This window comes from Leuciscus leuciscus (genome assembly GCF_965113295.1).
Source record: "Leuciscus leuciscus genome assembly, chromosome: 6".
Lineage (NCBI taxonomy): Eukaryota > Metazoa > Chordata > Actinopteri > Cypriniformes > Leuciscidae > Leuciscus > Leuciscus leuciscus.
Genome location: NC_138730.1, coordinates 9,149,588 through 9,169,528, shown reverse-complemented (window position 1 = coordinate 9,169,528; position 19,941 = coordinate 9,149,588). Strand labels below are relative to the sequence as shown.

At 41.2% G+C, this 19,941-nt stretch overlaps 2 protein-coding genes across 2 annotated transcripts in view; one reads left to right on the top strand and one right to left on the bottom strand.

Moving 5' to 3' along the window:
- The window catches only part of foxf2a (forkhead box F2a), a 377,307-nt gene that overhangs the window by 185,477 nt on the left and 171,889 nt on the right, over positions 1-19,941 (top strand). The gene's annotated exons all lie outside the window — the stretch shown is intronic.
- LOC309501835 (cerebellin-2-like) lies at positions 13,746-15,412 on the bottom strand. The gene is made up of 4 exons (XM_082174133.1): positions 15,263-15,412; positions 14,766-14,838; positions 14,198-14,338; positions 13,746-14,092 (listed from the first exon to the last, which is right to left on the bottom strand). The coding sequence occupies exons 1-4, from the start codon at positions 15,389-15,391 to the stop codon at positions 13,809-13,811; spliced, it is 627 nt and encodes a 208-aa protein (XP_082030259.1). The 5' UTR covers positions 15,392-15,412; the 3' UTR covers positions 13,746-13,808.

Here is a 19,941-nt window from a genome sequence, read left to right as displayed (position 1 = left end):
TTTATTTAGTTATTGTCGATGTGTGTATCTTCTCATTGGTTAAGACTGATGTGCTTCATTGATCCTTGGAAGCAAATGAATTTACCGTCCACAAATCTGGACTATTTGTGAAAAGGAATAAATATTTGTTCACTTTCACTTTCTGATGATCTTAATTAACACTTAAAGTTCCCATAAATTGAATGGCGAGTGCTGCTTTCTTTCGTTTGTTGATATATTGCCTTTTGAATGAGGAAGTACTTCAAAGGAAATACTGAAGGCCCTTTTCAAAATAGCCAGTAGCCAGGGTTATTTAGCTCTAAATAAAAAATAAAATAAAAAAGTGTTACAAAAAAACTTAAACTTATTTCATTTTAACTGGATGCCAAGGTAAAAATGTTCCATTTTCGTTTAGTTTAAGTTAAAGTACTAAATCAAAATAAACTTTCGAAATAAAACTACATACATATTAAAAACTAATACAAATGACAAAAACACAACACTATTACTAAAGCTTTAACTAATAATAAAGTGAAAATAGAAAATATGAAAATAACAGTGTTGGGGTAATGCATTACAAGTAATGCAAGATACATAATCAGATTACTTTTTTCAAGTAACGAGTACACATTACTTTTAAATTCACAACAAAATATCTTGAGTCACTTTTTCAAAAAAGTAACGCGAGTTACTTTGCTTCCCATGTATTGTCTGACAGCTCTCCTGTCCTCATGTTGAGAGAGATCAGGAGTAAGTGCAGAGGCGTTGTGTGCGCTGTGTGTGAACATGACGGTTATTGCAGTTCTAGACTAAATATGAACATTTACACATCTCACTTGCACAAAAACAGATTCAGTATTCCTCAAAATGAATAAAAACAGTGTAATGCAAACTCAGAATATTACGCAAACCTAAAATATTTAAATATGTTAAAGGGGACATATCATGCTAAATCCACTTTTTTAGCCCTTAAATGCATTTTGTTGTATATGTGGAGTGTTTAGAAGTACAGAAAAGTTGAAATTATTCTCTTCAGGTGCTTCGTTGATATCTTTATATTCTGTTTTGGTCATATTTTTCAACCTGTTCCGATTTTTCTGTTCTCTATGACGTTTTTTGAACTATTACGTCACAGTATTTGCAGCGGAACTGCCAAATAAGGACATTGACATCCGGCCCAACACTTCCAGCAATCCGCCATTTTTATTTCTCGCTGCAATTTTGTAGTCCAAGCTAAAGGATGCAGAAGTTACGAGAGGGTAAGTTAAAATGTTCGGTTGTTGGATGTAGTAACCAGGCGCGGAGTTTGCGGGGGGGCAGGGGGAGCATTGCCCCCCCCTGGTGAAACGGGTAATTGCATTTAAAAAAAAAAAAAAATAATTGCATAAAAAAAAAAAAAAGATATATTATAAATATTTTAAATAACACAAAACAACTAAATGGTGGTAGGTGTTACGAACCGCTCTGAGACACGAGGGTAGAGGATCCAAATGCAGCTTTATTAAGGGTAATCCAGAGGCGTAATCCAGTGTACAGGCAAAAGGTCAAAACACAGGTAGGCAGTCCAAACAAACCAACAAAGAAACAAACAAAACAGGCAGGGACCAGAGGCAAAAGAGTAATCCAGGGAACAGGGCAAGAAATCCAAATAAACCAAAAGACAAGAAACCAGGGAAAACGCTCGGAATTGCAGTGTAACACTTAAACAAGACTTCGCGGTGAGTGAATGAATGAACATGGTATAAATAGACTGAGACTAACAGGGTGATGGGACACAGGTGAATGCAATCAGTGATAATGAGGTACAGGTGACTGTGATGAGTGATCAGAGATGATGAGTCCGGGCAGTGAGTATGGGAAATGTAGTCTGAGAGTGAACGTGAGTGTCTGATGTGGGGTGCCCTCTGGTGGCTCTCAAGGGCACTCCAGCTGGTGACCGTTACATAGCCCCCCCTTTAAGGAGCGGATTCCAGACGCTCCTAAATTGTCCAGGAGGGTGGTGGAGCGGAGGCGGACCCGGGGGCGGGATGGAGGGCCAGGCCCGTGGAGCGGAAGAGGACCTGGAGACTGTGGTGGAGCAGGCAGTGCAGGCGACCAGGGCGGAGCAGGCTGTGCAGGCGGCCGGGGCGGAGACGACCCTTCGGGCGGCCGGGGCGGAGACGACCCTTTGGGCGGCCGGGGCGGAGACGACCCTTCGGGCGGCCGGGGCGGAGACGACCCTTCGGGCGGCCGGGGCACAGGAACAGACACCGGAACAGGAACAGACACCGGCTCAGGGACAGGAACAGACGCCGTGGCAGCGGTTATCTCAGTTGAGGGCTCAGGTTCAGGCGTGTCGGCGACCATCTCTGCTGAGGGCTCAGGCGATGTGGCGGCAGTCATTTCGTCTGGAGACACTGGCTCGGTGGCAGCCATCTTGTACGGAGACACTGGCTCTGCGTCGGCCATCTTGTATGGAGACACTGGCTCGGCGGCGGCCATCTTGTACGGAGACACTGGCGTGGAGTCGGCCATCTTGTCCGAAGACACAGGCGTGGAGTCGGCCATCTTGTCCGAAGACACAGGCGTGGAGTCGGCCATCTTGTCCGAAGACACAGGCGCAGAAAGAGGAAGAGGAACAGATTCAGGCTCAGTATCAGGATCAGATTCAGGCTCAGGAACAGATTTAGTCTCGGCGGGACGAGACTCTTGACGGGCGGACGTGACGTGAGGCTCAGTCTCTGGATCGGCTGACGTGACGTGAAGCTCAGTCTCTGGATCGGCAGAAGTGACGTGAAGCTCAGTCTCTGGATCGGCAGAAGTGACGTGAAGCTCAGTCTCTGGATCGGCAGAAGTGACGTGAACAGTCTCTGGATCAGGATCAGCGCGCTCTGAGCTTGACGGGACCAGCGGCGGCAAGGGCTTTGAGCTGGGCAGGACCAGCGGCGAAGAAGGCTGAGCGCTGGGCAGGACCAGCGGTGAACAGGACTCTGAGCTGGCTAGGACCAGCGGCGAAGACGACTCTGAACTGGACGGAACCAGCGGCGAAGAAGGCTGAGCGCTGGACGGGACCAGCGGTGAAGAGGGCTCAGTGCTGGATGGGACCAGCGGTGAAGAGGGCTCAGTGCTGGACGGGACCAGCGGTGAAGACTTTGTGCTGGCGGGCATGACGCTTGCTGTCACAGACGCGGCGGGCATGACGCATACTGCTTTGGTCTCAGCAGATTTGGCGTGAAGTGCAGGCTCGGCTGGACTGGCGTGAAGTGCAGGCTCTGGCTCGGCAGGACTGACGTGAAGCTCTGGCTCTGGCTCGGCAGGACTGACGTGAAGCTCTGGCTCTGGCTCGGCAGGACTGACGTGAAGCTCTGGCTCGGCAGGACTGACGTGAAGCTCTGGCTCGGCGGGAAGATACTCAGGCAGGACAGTCTCGGCGAAACAAGATTTAGGCAGGATAGTCTCGGCGGGACGAGACTCATGCACGATGGCCCTTATGGCAACACGTGCTGACCTCAGCGGGGAATCGGCCACACTGGATACCAGTCCTGGACGGTAATAGACAGATCCGGTGACCAGCTTGATGGTTGGCATGATGAGAAGCTTCTCAGGCTGGACGGATGGGACATGAACTGATTCAGGCTCGGGGGGTACTGTGAGCTTGCAGGGTTCTTCATCAGCCAAGCCCACAGTAAATGCCGAACTGCTCAAGGAAAGGGCCAGGTGGATATACCCTTCTAGGGTCCAGCCGGTATTGTCATCCGGCATCATCTGAGCAATCTCCTCATCCAGTCCACTCCAAAACAGGTCCATGAGTTGGGTGTCATCTAATGACGCTAAGTGACAGCAAGCCAGAAAATCCCTCACATACCTCTCGATAGGTTGACCATCCTGATACATGGAAGATAGCCATCTTATTAGAGCTCCATTACTGACAGCTGCTGGATCCATATTTTGGCGAAGTCTTCTGTTACGAACCGCTCTGAGACACGAGGGTAGAGGATCCAAATGCAGCTTTATTAAGGGTAATCCAGAGGCGTAATCCAGTGTACAGGCAAAAGGTCAAAACACAGGTAGGCAGTCCAAACAAACCAACAAAGAAACAAACAAAACAGGCAGGGACCAGAGGCAAAAGAGTAATCCAGGGAACAGGGCAAGAAATCCAAATAAACCAAAAGACAAGAAACCAGGGAAAACGCTCGGAATTGCAGTGTAACACTTAAACAAGACTTCGCGGTGAGTGAATGAATGAACATGGTATAAATAGACTGAGACTAACAGGGTGATGGGACACAGGTGAATGCAATCAGTGATAATGAGGTACAGGTGACTGTGATGAGTGATCAGAGATGATGAGTCCGGGCAGTGAGTATGGGAAATGTAGTCTGAGAGTGAACGTGAGTGTCTGATGTGGGGTGCCCTCTGGTGGCTCTCAAGGGCACTCCAGCTGGTGACCGTTACAGTAGGTAATACATCTGATTTCATATAGGCCTACTGCTTTAGTAAAAAAATTAAATAAATTCGGGGCTCTGGGTCATGTGACTTAACATCGAAAGCGACATTACGGCCAAGCTCTCACCCGAGACCATTATCGACGCATATGCCGGACGCAAAAAAATTACTGTTGCACTAGTCTGGACAATGTCTAGGTCTGTAAGTTTTATTTCTCTGCCAAATAACTGCTTAAGCTGGAGAAACTCAACACACTGCTTTCAATATGCTGTTCAATATGTTTCAAAAGTGGAGAGTATTGTGTTAATTTTTCCCTCTCAAAATGTTTTAAATGTTTCATGAAGTACAACAAAATGGGAAATATAACTTGTTTTTTAATCACTCTCATTGCCACAATGTGTTTTGAAAAAAGGAAAGAAAAACCTTAAAAATCTTTTCGTTTTGGTTGAAGATAATATTTTAACAGTGCAAAAGTGGTCCACATTTCATTGATCTTAATTGTGTCCGAACGAAGATGCGATGCGAAGTCAAGTGGCGAAGTTCTACCTGTTTACAAATATGATTGTATTGTTGTACTGTTTTTTCTTGGGTTAAAAATAAATGTGTTTATTTAGCATGTTTGTTTTGTCCATACAGTATGTGCGAGTTCCCCAATTGATAGGCCATGCAGGACCCTATGGAAGCTTGTTTCCGCCACAAAATAAAACATTTTAAAAGATAATTGCTACTTTTTATCTCACAATTGCGACATCTCGCAATTCTGACTTTATTTCTCAGAGATATAAAGTCAGAATTGCGTGAAATAAAGTCGCAATTGCGTGTTATAAAGTCAGAATTCTGACTTTTTTTTCTCGCAATTGCGACTATCACGCAATTCTGACTTTATAACACGCAATTCTGACTTTATAACACGCAATTGCGACTTTATTTCACGCAATTCTGACTTTATATCTCTGAGAAATAAAGTCAGAATTGCGAGATGTTGCAATTGTGAGATAAAAAGTCAAATTCTAAGGGAAAAAAAGACAGACTTTTTTTTTCTTTTCTTTTTTTTCTCAGAATAGTTTATATCTCACAATTCTGACTTTATAACACGCAATTCTGACTTTATATCTCCCAATTGCGACTTTATATCACGCAATTCTGACTTTATATCTCCCATTTTGCGACTTTATAGGGGTCGCAATTATTATTATTTATTTATTATTCAGTGGCGGAAACAAGCTTCTATACGTCCCAGCTGCTACAATGATCTTTTTTTTTTTGCCCCCCCTGGCTCGAATGTCAAACTCCGCCTATGGTAGTAACCCACACGCTTCATTACACCATCTAATGTAGATGAACTGCCGCGCTTGTGACAGGGCGCATGTTTAACTGAAAGAACGAGCAGAGAGAGAGAGACCCGGTCACTCTCTCTCTTCGGAGCCAGGCGAAAGTGTAAACAAGACTTCACCGTCTCCAAACTAGACGCTGTCTTGCTCTCTCTCCCTCACACATATTAATCAAAATAAATCGACACGGTGGTAAAAGTTTCATGTGTAAATACAGTAACACACCATTGCAATACATCCATATGAAGACGTTGTTCTGCAGGTTCGTCGTCTTCATTTTCATCTCGCTCCGACTCTGGCTCGAACATGTAAGGCTGGATGGTTGTTGACATTTTGTTAATAACGTGTGAATAAAACGTTTCTGTGCCGCTAGATAATCGTATCTCTGCTATCAAACTACAAAAATGGCCGAACGGGGTGGAGTTGAACCGAGTGTCACCGCTACAACCTGGAGAGGGGGCGGGGTATGAAGTGTCTCTATTGTATTTAAAGAGACCGCACCAAAACGAGTTGCTCTCAGACGCACATCAGAAAAGGGGTAGAAAAGGGGCCTGTGGAGCTACAGTATAATAATGACGAATTCAGACCCAAGCATTGCAGTTCCGCTTTATATAGACTACAAATGTATGATTTATATGTAAAAAGGAACGATTTAAAAGCATATCGTCGCTGTCCGATGAAAACCGCGTATGTCCATTTTGCCGATTTTGAGATTTTTCGACGGATAGAATGTCCTGGGCTGCGTTTCCCAAAAGCATCGTAAGCCTAAGTTGATCGTAAAAACGATCGTACGACTGATCTTAATATTACGGTCTGTTTCCCAAAAGCATCGTAGCTTAAGTAGCACTTGAAAATCTTCGTAGATCTACGAGTGCTCTGGAGTAATCGTACATCACCAAGTTCATCGTAAGAAGACAGATTTATGAGGACACCTGCAGGACAACCGGCAGATTACACCTTTAACTTTATTCAAATGCAATGTGATTATAATATAAGGTTTGATTGTACTTTATTGTTCTTTTTTTGTTGTTGGTTAAATTAATGTATAAATTAAATAATTAAAAAGGTCAGAAAACAAAACAAAAAATTGAAATAATTTAATCTAATAATTTTAATCAAAATTAAATGAATGAACAAAAAATAAATAAAATAAATCCTTTTAATCTGTTAAAAATTACATCTTTGTTTCACTCTATCTCCTCTAAAAGGACATTAATTTCATCTTTTTGAAAGGAATCTTTTTTTATTTATTTTTTTTAGCTATTTTGTCAGTGCCTCCGCCTGTAGGTGCTTTATATAGACTTGTCTTGATTGCTAATCCACAACAGATGACAATTATTAGGTTAAACGTTCCATATAAGGTTATGTTTCAGCACTTCACGAATGGACAGCGACTCTTAAGTAGCACGTAGAGCGCATTCTCGCGCGTTCATGTTAAGTGCATTTTTGGGAAACGCTCGTGGAATTGCTGCGAGCGTTCGTAACCTTGCACGTAGAAAGCGCTCTTAAGAGCTAAGATACATCGTTATCGGGAAACCCGGCCCAGGTTCATTTCCGTATACAGTATGCTTCACATATCTAAATGACCAATGAAAAGTTGTGAAATCATGTCATCTGATTTTCACGTATATCCATTTGGTGTCAAAGCTGTCAATCACGCCGCGTATCTCCCGCCCTGTGGAGGCATCTCGCCGGTCTAAGCGTCTCTGGAAGCTCAGCATTGGATAGCCGAATAACTCTGTGAGGTAAAGTATCAGCAAACGTTTGTTTTTGACAACTGTTCAAGTTTATTATATATTCGCAATATATTCACAACTGTTATTTACCGGTAAATGGTCTAGACGAAGTAATTGTCACTTTTTATTGTGGAGATGTTCACGCACGGGTCTGTTAACTTAAGCAATACTTTTAAGGTAGTCTAATATTTTCCTGACTAATAAATTACTGACACAGTAAAGGGTAGATTTAAATAAAGAATAACGAATTTTAAATAAAGAAAAACTAAATTTAAATAAAGAAAAAAACGAAATTTAAAAAACGAAAAATGAAATTTAAATAAAGAAAAAACGAAATTTAAATAAAGAAAAATGACATTTAAATAAAGAAAAAACGAAAATTAAATAAAGAAAAACCCGAAATTTAAATAAAGAAAAACTAAATTTAAATAAAGAAAAACTAAATTAAGTTAAATTAAAAACGAGATTAATTTAGATTGATAATGGGTAAAAAGGCTAATAGCCTACATGTTGGGTCCGTGTACTTTTTCGTTCATTCATTATTCTATTTCGGAATGAAAGATGAAATGTAAAAAAAAGGGTGCAGCTTGTTTTTTTGTTTTAAAGAAAAAAACAGAAATGGCTGTATTTTTTTGTACATAGCATAGCCTACTTTGTTATGATTTTAGTATCATAATGATTAATAAATGCACGCACAATTATCCGTGAACTTGATTTGAAGCCTTTCAACTTGTGTGTGCAAAATGCAGAATTAAATGAATGTGCAGCAATTTGTACAAATAGAGTCTGTAGGTCTACTATACTGTTAAAAGTATGAAAAGTGAACAGCACGAGTAATAGGATGCACAATTTGAGACGGGTCAAACATGATTTTGACCACTTCATTAAGTTTGGTTTTGTAGAAAACCTTTCTTTAAAGTGAATTTCGTTTTGTATAAATTGTATCTTAATTTTAATAAATTTTTCATCAACCAATTGCCTGGAGTGGATTTAATAAATAAGAAGCAAATATATAGCAGACAATATAATCATGGAGGCGCCCGCGCGGTCACTTGCATTGCACGTTAACTGGAGCGCATCTCATCCTAACTTAACGAAACTCAGTGTATGCCTCACACAGACATGAGAAATACATCAAATACACAAAGCTTGAAAAGTCTTTAAACGAAATAATTCAAAACGAAAAGAAAAAGGCTCTCTGATTATGTATGATTATATGATCATATAGCCTAGCCTATTTTGTGAATTGTTCATTCCCGGTTGGCACACATTTTGCTGCCCTTACAAAAGTGCCGCTCTAGGCAATTGCCTAGTTCGCCTATATGGACGCGCCGGCCCAGCAATGAGTGTTGATTCATTGTCCCTTCATAGTTTGCAAGAGACATTTAATAAACTGAGACGTAGGCTATTTAATATACTGAGCGTAGCCTATTCATCTGTCAATATGAAACGCGATTTGGCCATTCTAATTAATGATCGGAAGAACGCGTATCGACCACCGTTACTGTAAAATATGCACGTATGTCCATTTAAACTCGATTTTGGTCAAATGTGGATTATATCATTACACTGGCAAGAATATGGTTACATTTAAAGATGCCGTACCAAGTTTGACAATGCTACGTTCAACTGCTTTTGAAATTACGGTGTTTTTTTCACTTCCTGAAAAGTAACCGTTTTGGACATACGTGAGTTTCATCGGGCAGCGACGATATGTATCCTTTAAATGGAACAAATATACTTTATGTATTTAATCTCACTTTATTAACAAATGAATTTTCTCATGACCTTCAATGATCCAATTTAACCAAAATGACTGTAAACATCACATTTGTGTTTAATTTGAGTTTTTATTGCTGAAGTAAGAGTGTTGAACTTTCTTCTCATGAGTCATATTCTTCTGCGATCTTGAACAGCAGCACAGCTGAAAGGATTGTTTGAGTGGCGCCCTCTACTGTACAGGAGTAAATATGCATTTCCTTCAGCCTGAGGCTTATTCAAATTCACTTTTGGTGTGAAAGCACCTTTGCATTTGCCAAAAAAATTGCCCAGCCCAGGTGAGAAAAAGTATCGTATCACATTACTGTCCATTCAAAACTCTTAAATAACAAATTGTAATTTAGTATTAATAACTTGATAACACTTAACTGCAATATTACAACTTTGGTAAAGAATCATTAAAACGTAGAAGAGATCAAATCAAGCTTAATTATTCCCATTAACAAAATATTTATCCAAACAAATACAATGTTCAATATTCATATTCAAACAGGTATGATGATCATGAGTGATTGAATATTGTTAATGAAGAGATCATGTATAGTGAATGTATACTCGTTGAAGTGTACAGATCAATACTGGTAAGCTGGACATGGTTAGATATTTAAATCCAGTACAGGAGGATTTTGATTTGTGAAACTTTTTAAATCTCATAGAAACCCATTTAAATCCCCTACATATACTGTGCCTGGGAAAGGCAGGCGTTCACATATTCCCAGACAAGCACATGCACAGACAGATCCATCTCTGAACAGAGGTGTCTTTCTCAGGCAGGACTGCCACCTCCCTAAAGCCATGTAGATGCAATAAAAATAAATGGCCCCTGACGATGTGTTAATCCACTCTTACAAAGCGTCTCAGGTCTGAATTAAGTTGTCATTTTTTATTGCTACCCTGACACCTGTTTATAATAGGGGGCCTTGGTGACTTATGCCCATGTTATTACAGCCAGCGGTGGGAACGTGTGCTGATGAACAGAGAAAGAACTGATCTGAGATCAGAAATGCACCGATCGGGCCTAAAGAGAGCAGATTTCAGAACAGTGGGAAATGAAATTAAATCCAAATAAACTCAGCCACACTTTCTTCCAAACAAGCTATGCTAATATGTATGTTATTTTCTGGTCACTATTCTGCTGGCTATAGCGGTAATTTAATGTCTGCACTTTAGATTTAGGTCACACTTTAGATTAGGGTCCAATTCTCACTGTTAACTAACTATTAACTACGGCTTTTGCCTCAATAAACTCCTCTAATTAATAGTTAGTTAGGTAGTTGTTAAGTTTAGGTATTGGTGATTAAGGGATGTAGAATACACTCATGCAGAATAATGCATTAATATGTGCTTTATAATAAACAGCCAATATCCTACTAATATGCATGCTAATAACCAACTAGTTAATAGTGAGAATTGGACCAATAGTTTGTTTTTCATCAAGATATAGTTTTCATACATCACCAAACTTTTAGTTACAAATGAGGACAATCTTTGGTCTTTGGTTTTTGACAAAAAAAATGTTGGTCATCACATTAAAAATAACATTCAAATTGGATAAAATTCAGACTTTTTAAGCTTTGAAGTGCTGGAAAAAGTTGTGTTAAGTTCTTGAAAGTAGGACTGTCAAGTAGGGAGTAAGATTGGATGACGTATTGGTCTGCCATACCTTGGTTTTTGACGAATTAACACCACTGTATTATGACCAGTACACATTGTATGATTTTGGGCTGTCCCTGACAAAAGATGGCCAATCGTGGTGATTTCTGTGGTCATCATCGTACAGTCTACATACATGTTGTACCCAACTTTATTAGATCCATGTCGTACCGTTTGATTTGTAATGACCTTATAGGATATATATATATATATATATATATATATATATATATATATATATATATATATATATATATATCGGGTATTTTCACAAAATATATTTATAATGCAATGCTTATCGACATAGCCTTTTTCACTGTATAGAACACCACAAATAATATTATTTCTGCCTCATACATTGATATGAAGATATTGTCAGATCACAAAAGGAAATTATTTCAAACACTGGACGTTATGAAATGAGCTGGAGTAAAAACATGTCATGAAATATTCTCTTTTGTTGGACAACAGGTTTGCAAGCGTGTTGTAAGATGTTAGGGTCGTGTTGCTTTCAAATGCATGTTATAAATGACAAACCTTTGCGCTGAAACTAGATGAATGAAGATGAATCTAGCGGCATTTACTGTGAACCGATCAATGTTCTCTGATCTCAGTGCCGTACTTTACCAAGAACACGCTGAGCATGAACTTATTTAATTAGAACTTGAACTAGTCTTTGATAGTAGGTTGATTCCTGAGACAAAATTCAAAGATGAAAGAAGAAATCCCCAAAGGAAAGGACCTGGGATTCTGAGATTTTGCTCTCCATTAGAAATATAAACTCACGTCTGATTATTAAAAAACAAGAGTAATTGACTCGACAGCTCAATGAACATTCAGAATGATAGGCTGACAGGGACTTAAAAGCACCACTGTAGCAGTTTACATTTTCCATTAACATTTTTACATTGTAGCAGGACAATCAAATGACTACAGACATTTCCTGTGTGATTTCATTAAATAAGCACAATAATAGTGTTCATCGTAAAAGGGACATCATTTATGCACAGATTCACATAAGCTTAATTTTAAATGAAAATATGTCAGTAATTGAATGGACTGAGATAAAGTCAGGCTAAAATTTAAATGATTATTTCCCAGACTAGGAAGGAAACGTCAGTGTCATCAACTGCGAGCGTAAAACAGAAAGTTCAAGACTTATACTCCAAGTGTCAAGCAGTGATTGTTATGAATGAATGAAGTGGCATTATAGTCTTCCTCTGATAATGCTGGATTATATTTTCCCCGAATAAATAGAAAATGACAACTTGAACGCATGCACAGGTGGTAGTGTTACAGAGCAGGCTCCCGCACCGCCTCTTCTTCATCACCGGAGGGAACCTTCCCCGGAATATTAACTTTACCCATTGAACTCCATTTCCCATAATACCGCTTACCTGGGACTGATTGCGTTACACACCTGCACCTCATTTACACACACTCATATAAACCACTTCCACACACACATTCAATGTGAAGTCTTGATTCTGCCCTGGCCATCATTTCTGAGCGTTTATTCCCGTGTTTGATTTCTGTTATTGACCTTGGACTGTTTATCGTTTCTGATTCTCTGCTGCCTGCTCTGACCTGGATTGTTTATTGATTCCTGATTCTTGCTGCCTGCCTCGACCCTTGCCAGTTCACCTGGTTTGTCTCTGCCTAGCCTGCTTTGCCCTGTCTGCTGTGTTTGACCCTGCCTGTCTTGACTACTCTCTAATAAAGCTGCAAATGGATCCCACTGTCTCTGCCTCATCACAACAGGTAGTAAGTATAAGCACTTTTACTTTGATTTTTGTTCTTCAGTAGTGTCCTTTTAAGGCTATGTCTACATTAATCTGGATACATTAAAACAGCGTTTTCGTTTAAAAACGTTCTCCGTCCTCACTAGCGTTTCAGTGTGGATGAGAAACTTTTGGAAAATTCCTGAAAACGCTAAATTCACCTTTCTGCGCATGCGTAAAACCTCACAAAAGCTCAGTGAGATGATGCAGATGAAAAATAAATAAAGTTATGGCTCAATTCTTCTGACAGGATAGTTTTATTTTTTTATAGCAAAATATCTCAGCATTCACTGATGCGTCCAGGTCGCACACACTCACCATTATATGTTTGGTCTAAAACGCTAAAACTGCTCATGTTTTGCCACAGGACAGCAAATGTGAGTAAATTCTCTCATGTTTGTAGGACTGTGATATGAAGATTGTGCAAAGTAACATTTTTTTGCAACAGTGTGAAAGTGAATAGCACATAACAGGCACAATACCAGTATAAACATGAATATCTATTGGTAGCCTACAATATGCGTCACATGACAAAACTTACATCATCGTTTTTAAATACCTCTGTTTTGACAGTCCACACTACAACACGAAAACGGCATTTCCAAATCTAAACACTTTGGAGAGCATTTTCAAAAAGCTTCCTTTTCATTAATAAAAACGCCGTCTCAGTGCGGACGGAAGGCCAAAACGGAGAGAAAAGATTAGTGTGTTAGTGTGTAAAAGACCTAAAACAATTATTCATTGTCTTCACTAGCAATATATGACTTTATTCATGTAATATGCATGGAAAATGATGTATGACATTCAAGTGAGAATTACAAGCATGTACATAACAAACATTTATATTGTTTGATATTGACACAGGTTTAATAACAAATGAAAGAACAATTATACACAAAGCAGTACGCGGAAATGGTACATTTGAACGATTTTTTTGTAGGCTATTTTATAACTTTTGACACTCTTGTTTCATACTTAGACAACATTGATTTATTTTGGTCTTCCCAAGCTTTGATTATTTGTTTTTAATTTATGTTTTTAATTTATTTTTAATTCATATGTTTGTTTTTTTTTAAAAAGATTGGAAAGATTGACTATTTTATCTAAATACAACCCCTGAAACTTCACATAGTAAAAAGAAGGTGTCCACTGAAGGTGTTCCGTCTGTTCCCATCTATGTAGACACGACGGTTCTCCCAGAGCTGAAGATTTATCCTGTCCCCTTCTTCCAGCAGAAGGCAGACAGCGTTGGACGCAGTGTCCTCTGTGTCTTGCCCGGGAGGGTTATCTGTTGCTGAGACAACATGATGGCCATTCTTTAGCATTCTCAAACCGGTCGACATGGCGTGGTGATTGAAGAGCACAAAGTTGAAGTAATACACTCCTTTTACTGGTGCAGTGAAGATTCCTGTTGATAACGGTAGAAACTTGGGATCTTAAAATAGTTTATAAATCTCCTAATAAAAGTTTACAGCATCATGTTTAGAATTTCTTTGAGCAATATCATGATTACCTGTGTTTGTGTCGTAAGCATTTCCAATGTTAGTTAATGCATTTTCATACACAAGAGAGGTTGCAGTTGCATAAGGGCCAATTAATTTGTAGGTATTCTCTAAAGCTGACAGCGTGGCTGAAAATGCTACTTTCATCCTTTCTGAAAAAAAAGAGGGGAGAAGAAAATGAACAGGCAAGCGAAAAGAAATAACCTTCAGATATCTTTTAATTTCATCGATGTAATGCTATTTCTGGTTGGAACTTGTTTCAGGGCCCTAAACTAAAATAAAGGCAAAGGGACTTAATTGTTTATTATTTAGCCGAAACACTTGTCTTTTCCTCACACTTTTTCAGCTTTGTAGTCAGTGCTACATTGATTACAAAATATTTGAAAAAAATTCAGTGCATACATGGACAGAAAATGAGAGCTGCATAAATATAGATTCACCTTCTTAACCTTTGTCAACCTAGCAGTTCAGACAGAATGCATCATAGTATGAGCAATATATGGTGTTATGAATATGCAAATTATTGCATTTCATTTTACGCTGAGACTACCGTGTCATGTATGTGTCCCATCATGTTACCTTTGTTTTCTGTTCCTAGTCGCTCCAGTTCAATCTCCATAGATTTCATTTTTGTTTCCATGGTCTTCATTTTTTCCAGTTCAATCTCCATAGATTTAATTTTTGTTTCCATGGTCTTTATTTTCCCCAGTACATCATCTGCTGATATAGCCCACACATTGAGAATTAAAACTGTTACACAAATCAACATGATTGTGCTCTTGGTTTCTAGCAATGCACTGAATCAACTGAATTATCATTCTCTTATAGTCTAAAAATCACCTTGCGTAATTGTTTAAATTGTCCAATAGACTTTGGACTCCAAAAACATCCCTGGTTACAACTCTAACCTTTGTTCGTAGCAACTCATAATGTAATAGCTGCACATAATGTTTCAGGGCCCTAAACGTCAAAATAAAGGTCTTAATTGTTTATTATTTAGCCGAAACACTTGTCTTTTCCTCAAACTTTTTCAGCTTTGTAGTCAGTGCTACATTGTAGTCAATGCTACAAATTTTCTCCAGTTCAATCTCCATAGATTTCATTTTTGTTTCCATGGTCTTTATTTTCCCCAGTTCTTCAAGGATGTTTATGTTTACAGAAAGTACATTATCTGCTGATATAGCCCACACATTGCAAATCAACATGATTGTGCTTTTGGTTTCTAGCAATGCACTGAATCAACTGAATTATCATTCTCTTAGTCTAAAAATCAACTTGCGTAATTGTTTAAATTGTCCAATAGACTTTGGACTCCAAAAACATCCCTGGTTACAACTCTAACCTTTGTTCGTAGCAACTCATAATGTAATAGCTGCACATAATGTACTAAGTATTACATTATTATTATTGTAATAAAATGTTCATGTAATAATTTTCTCAAAATGTAATAAAATCTTAAACTCATAATGTAATACAATTTTTACATTATGAGAAAATTATTAACTTATAAACTCACTAATGTCACTATTTGAGTCTGTTCATGTCTATGTTTCTAGGTTGATTATCAGTTCAGTTTTCTCACTTTCTCAGCCTGTTTGTCACCATGGTCACTGATTGGTTTAATTCCCTTTCAAGGGAACTCGAGCTGGGTCGAAACGCTGCAGGAACGCCACTGCGTGAGTGCTTCATGAAGCACGTATGGAATCAGTCCAATGGCAAGATGAAACGTCATAGGCGGATGACATCATCAACCAGGAAACCATAAACCACCCCTGAATCACAACCACGCTAGCTTCTGTGCCTTCAGCAAGCGCTCTGTGTGAATCATTGTCTGAAAAGTGTTTTTGTCTGTCCTTAGTTTTTGTCTGTCCCTGTCCTCGATATCTCACGGGTAGGGATACACACCAACTATGTGTTGTTTGTTTGGGAGTGCAGCATGCCCAGTCAGCTCTCGAGGGGGCTGATTGTGAGCATTGTGAGCGTTTACCATTAAGAACGCTGCACTCCCGCCGATCGGTTCGGTTCGCGCTCCCCGCGGCTCAGGTCCCGCTTCTGCCGAGGCAGAGCGGTGACTTCTGACGTGGGGTTCGCAAATGGATCTGACAGCGGGGTTTGAGACGGGCCCAGCCCTATCTCAGCCTTCACCTGTCAGATCCAGTGCCTCAGTTCAGGGTTTGGAAGAACACTCTGCGGTTTCTTCCGCCCAAGCTGAGGCCCCGGTACTGCAACTATCCAGTTCTGAGGAACTGGATGTTGTTAGTATTGGTACAGGAGATACTGAGGACTCATCACTTCAGTCTTCTGCATGTGAGGAGCTAGTGGAGGTGCTCATTCATGCTGTAGAGAAATTAAGCATAGAGTGAAGACAGAAAAGTACACTTGATGAACGCTTTCTGCCTTCCCGTATGCAGCCTCCACGCCGGTGCTTACCATTTTTTCCAGACCTCTACACCGAGGTGTCGAAGTCCTGGAAAAGACCGGTATCATATTGTATATTTAATCCACAAACATCCACATATTCAAACATCGTTGGAGCTAAACAATATGGTTATGGGGCGATGCCTAAGGCTGAAGAGACGCTTGCAAGCCATCGCTCCTCCGATTCGGCATTGTCCTTTAAAGCACCGGCATTACCCTCCAAGCCACTCAGAAACACCTCGGCTTTGGTGGGTAAAGCGTATTCGGCGGTGTGTCAGGCCGCGGTGACACACTATGAATGGACACACTATGTCCATTCTGCAGGCATACCAGGCCGACCTGTTAAAAGACATGAGCGAGAGTGAGGAGGTCAGCACTGACGTAATTTGAGAATTATGACAGGCAGCAGAATTATCTCTCCGTGCCACCAAGGACACGGCCAAATCAGTGGGTCGTTCTGTGGCAGCCCTGGTGGCCACGGAGAGGCATTTATGGCTGAACCTCTCAGGAATGGATGAAAGAGAAAAAAACTTCCTTCTGGATGCCCCGCTTTCCCCTGCTGGCCTATTCGGTGACTCAGTAAATCAATAGGTCATCAATAGGTTTCAGGAAGAAAAAAAGCAGAGTGTCGCGTCTCGCGTTCTCCCACAGCATTCTTTCGGACGCGGCGCGGTGCTCTCAGGCGAAGTCTTCTAGGGGCAAAACTGATCTGAGGACAGTTATTGTTGCTAAGAAGGCATGGTCTAAGAAGAAATGGGTAGTCCCCACCGAGAGAAAACTGAGTTCACCGCATTACACGGTGCCCGTTCTCTCTTGGTGCCCTCAGGGGTCCGTTCTGCCAACCCTGCCTTTATGCCGGGGCGTAGACGGTCCCAGCAAGCGATTTCCCGAGGAACGCTCGCTTCCTCTGAGGAGGGGCCTAGAGCAATTAGACAAGTTGTTCCCTGCCGGTGCGCTGTTACAGGGCACTGTGTCTGCGGCTCAAAACACTCCAGAGGCCAGTCTCGAGAGACTGGTACCCTTAGTAGATTTTCTGGCAGAGTGGAAAAGATCATGAGTGGTCACCCAGCCCAAGGTCTTTGGCAGGACCATCATCTCTCGTGGCATATAAATTGTCTAGAAATGTTGGCGGTGTTCCAGGCCCTGAAACACTTCCTCCCAGACCTGAGGGGCCATCATGTGCTTATTCGGTCAGACAACACATCGGTGGTCTCTTACATAAACCATCAGGGGGGTCTGCGATCGCACCCCTTATACAAGCTGGCTCACCCCATCCTCCTGTGGGCCCAGGGGAAGCTACTTTCATTGAGGGTGATTTATATTCCAGGGTATCTAAATCAGGGGGCAGACATCCTGTCGAGGCAGGGGCAGAGGCCCGGGGAATGGAGACTCCACCTGAGGTGGTGGAGCTCCTGTGGAAGAATTTCGGTTGTGCAGAGGTAGACCTGTTCGCTTCCAAGGAGACATCCCAATGTCCACTGTGGTTCTCTCTCAGCCATCCAGCCCCTCTGGGGTTGGACGCTATGGTGCAGGCGTGGCCGAGGTTGGTGGGTGCAGTTCCTGCAGGAGCGCTTCTCCGCAGGGTTGTCCCCCTCCACACTGAAGGTATACGTGGCGGCACTAGCTGCTTACCACATTCCTTTGAGTGAAGTTTCTCTGGGGAGACACCCATTAATAACACGTTTCCTTCGTGGCACCTTGAGGCTGAGGCCAGCAGTCTGCATGAGGATGCCGACATGGGACTTGGCCATTGTATTGGAAGGCCTATACCTAGCTCTGTTCGAGCCCATTGAAGAAGTTTCTGAGAAATATATTACTCTAAAGACTTTCTTTCTTCTTGCTTTTTCATCCAATTCAAAATAATTGGAGACATTCAAGCACTCTCGGTTTCTCCCTTGTGCCTGGAATTCCCGCCTGGCATGGTAAAGGCCTTTCTCCATCCTAGGCCGGGCTATGTTCCTAAGGTCCCTACTAATATTGTTAGACCAATAGTATTGCAGGCTTTCTGTCCTCCTCCTTTTCTGACGTCAAACGAAGAGAAACTAAATCTGCTCTGCCCGGTGAGGGCATTCTATGTTTATGTCCACAGAGCTGTCCTGTGGAGGAAATCTGAACAGCTGTTTGTTTGTTTTGGGTCACCCAGGAAGGGGTGTCCTGCATCTAAGCAGAGGATGAGCAAGTGGGTGGTTGAGACTATCTCACTTGCTTACGCGTCAGCTGGTTAGCCTTCACTTTTGGCTGTACGAGCTCACTCGACTAGGAGTATGGCTGCTTCTAAAGCTTTATTGTCAGGAGTTTCCCTACATGATGTTTGTGATGCGGCAAGCTGGTCCTCACCGCATACATTTGCCAGTACATTCATTTTCTCTTATGGAAACGTGGGTATTAGCGTTCCCTCAGCGTTTCGACGCAGCTCGAGTTCCCTTGAGAGGGAACGTCTCGGTTACCTATGTAACCTTAGTTCCCTTAAGAGGGAATGAGACGCTGCGTCGCCCTGCCATACTCCCTGCATGCCCGTGATCGACTTGCTTCAGCCTATCAGAAACTAGCGCGATTGTGATTCAGGGGTGCTTTATAGTTTCCTGGTCGATGACATCACCCGCCTATGATGTTCCGTCTTGCCATTGGACTGATTCCATACGTGCTTCATGACGCACTCACGCAGGGGTGTTTAAAAGCGGTTTCTTTAAAAGCAGCTCATTTGTATGAGAGTCTAATGTATATGATCGTATAAAGTTTTACAACATAAACGGTTCTCAGATTGCATAATTTATTGAAGAATGATGATGGAGAGCAGATCGTTCAAGAGAAAAATTACGCAAACAATGGACAATGTATCAATATTTCATGGATTTAACATTGTTGTGGACAAAAAGTGCTGTTGGATGTTTTTCAATTGTCGCTTATCATGGACATTTTACCCAAGTGCGATGGATTGGATTCATCTTGCGATTTCATAAAAAGGTATGAAGTCCTGTTTTGATTTTGCATGTTGTCATTTGGACTCCCAACACAAATTACAATATTACTTTTGCTGGTGCATCTATATCGTAAAAAAGACACCATAGATTGACAATAAACCCTTAGAACTTTCAAATTATGTATATGTTATCATTCTCAATATGTTTAGACAGTATCCTATATAGTAAATGTATCTGGACAGTGCGCCTCAAGAGGTTAAATACCAATACTGTGTAAAAATGTTGTTCAAAAATAGCTTTCACTCTCCCAGGAGCAAACTCCAGGCAGAAGGGAGCGATAGAAAAGGCCTGCAAATCCCCCACTCTCTTAAGGGAAGTGATGGTCGGCAAGAAAGCCATTTTTAGTGTGATAAATT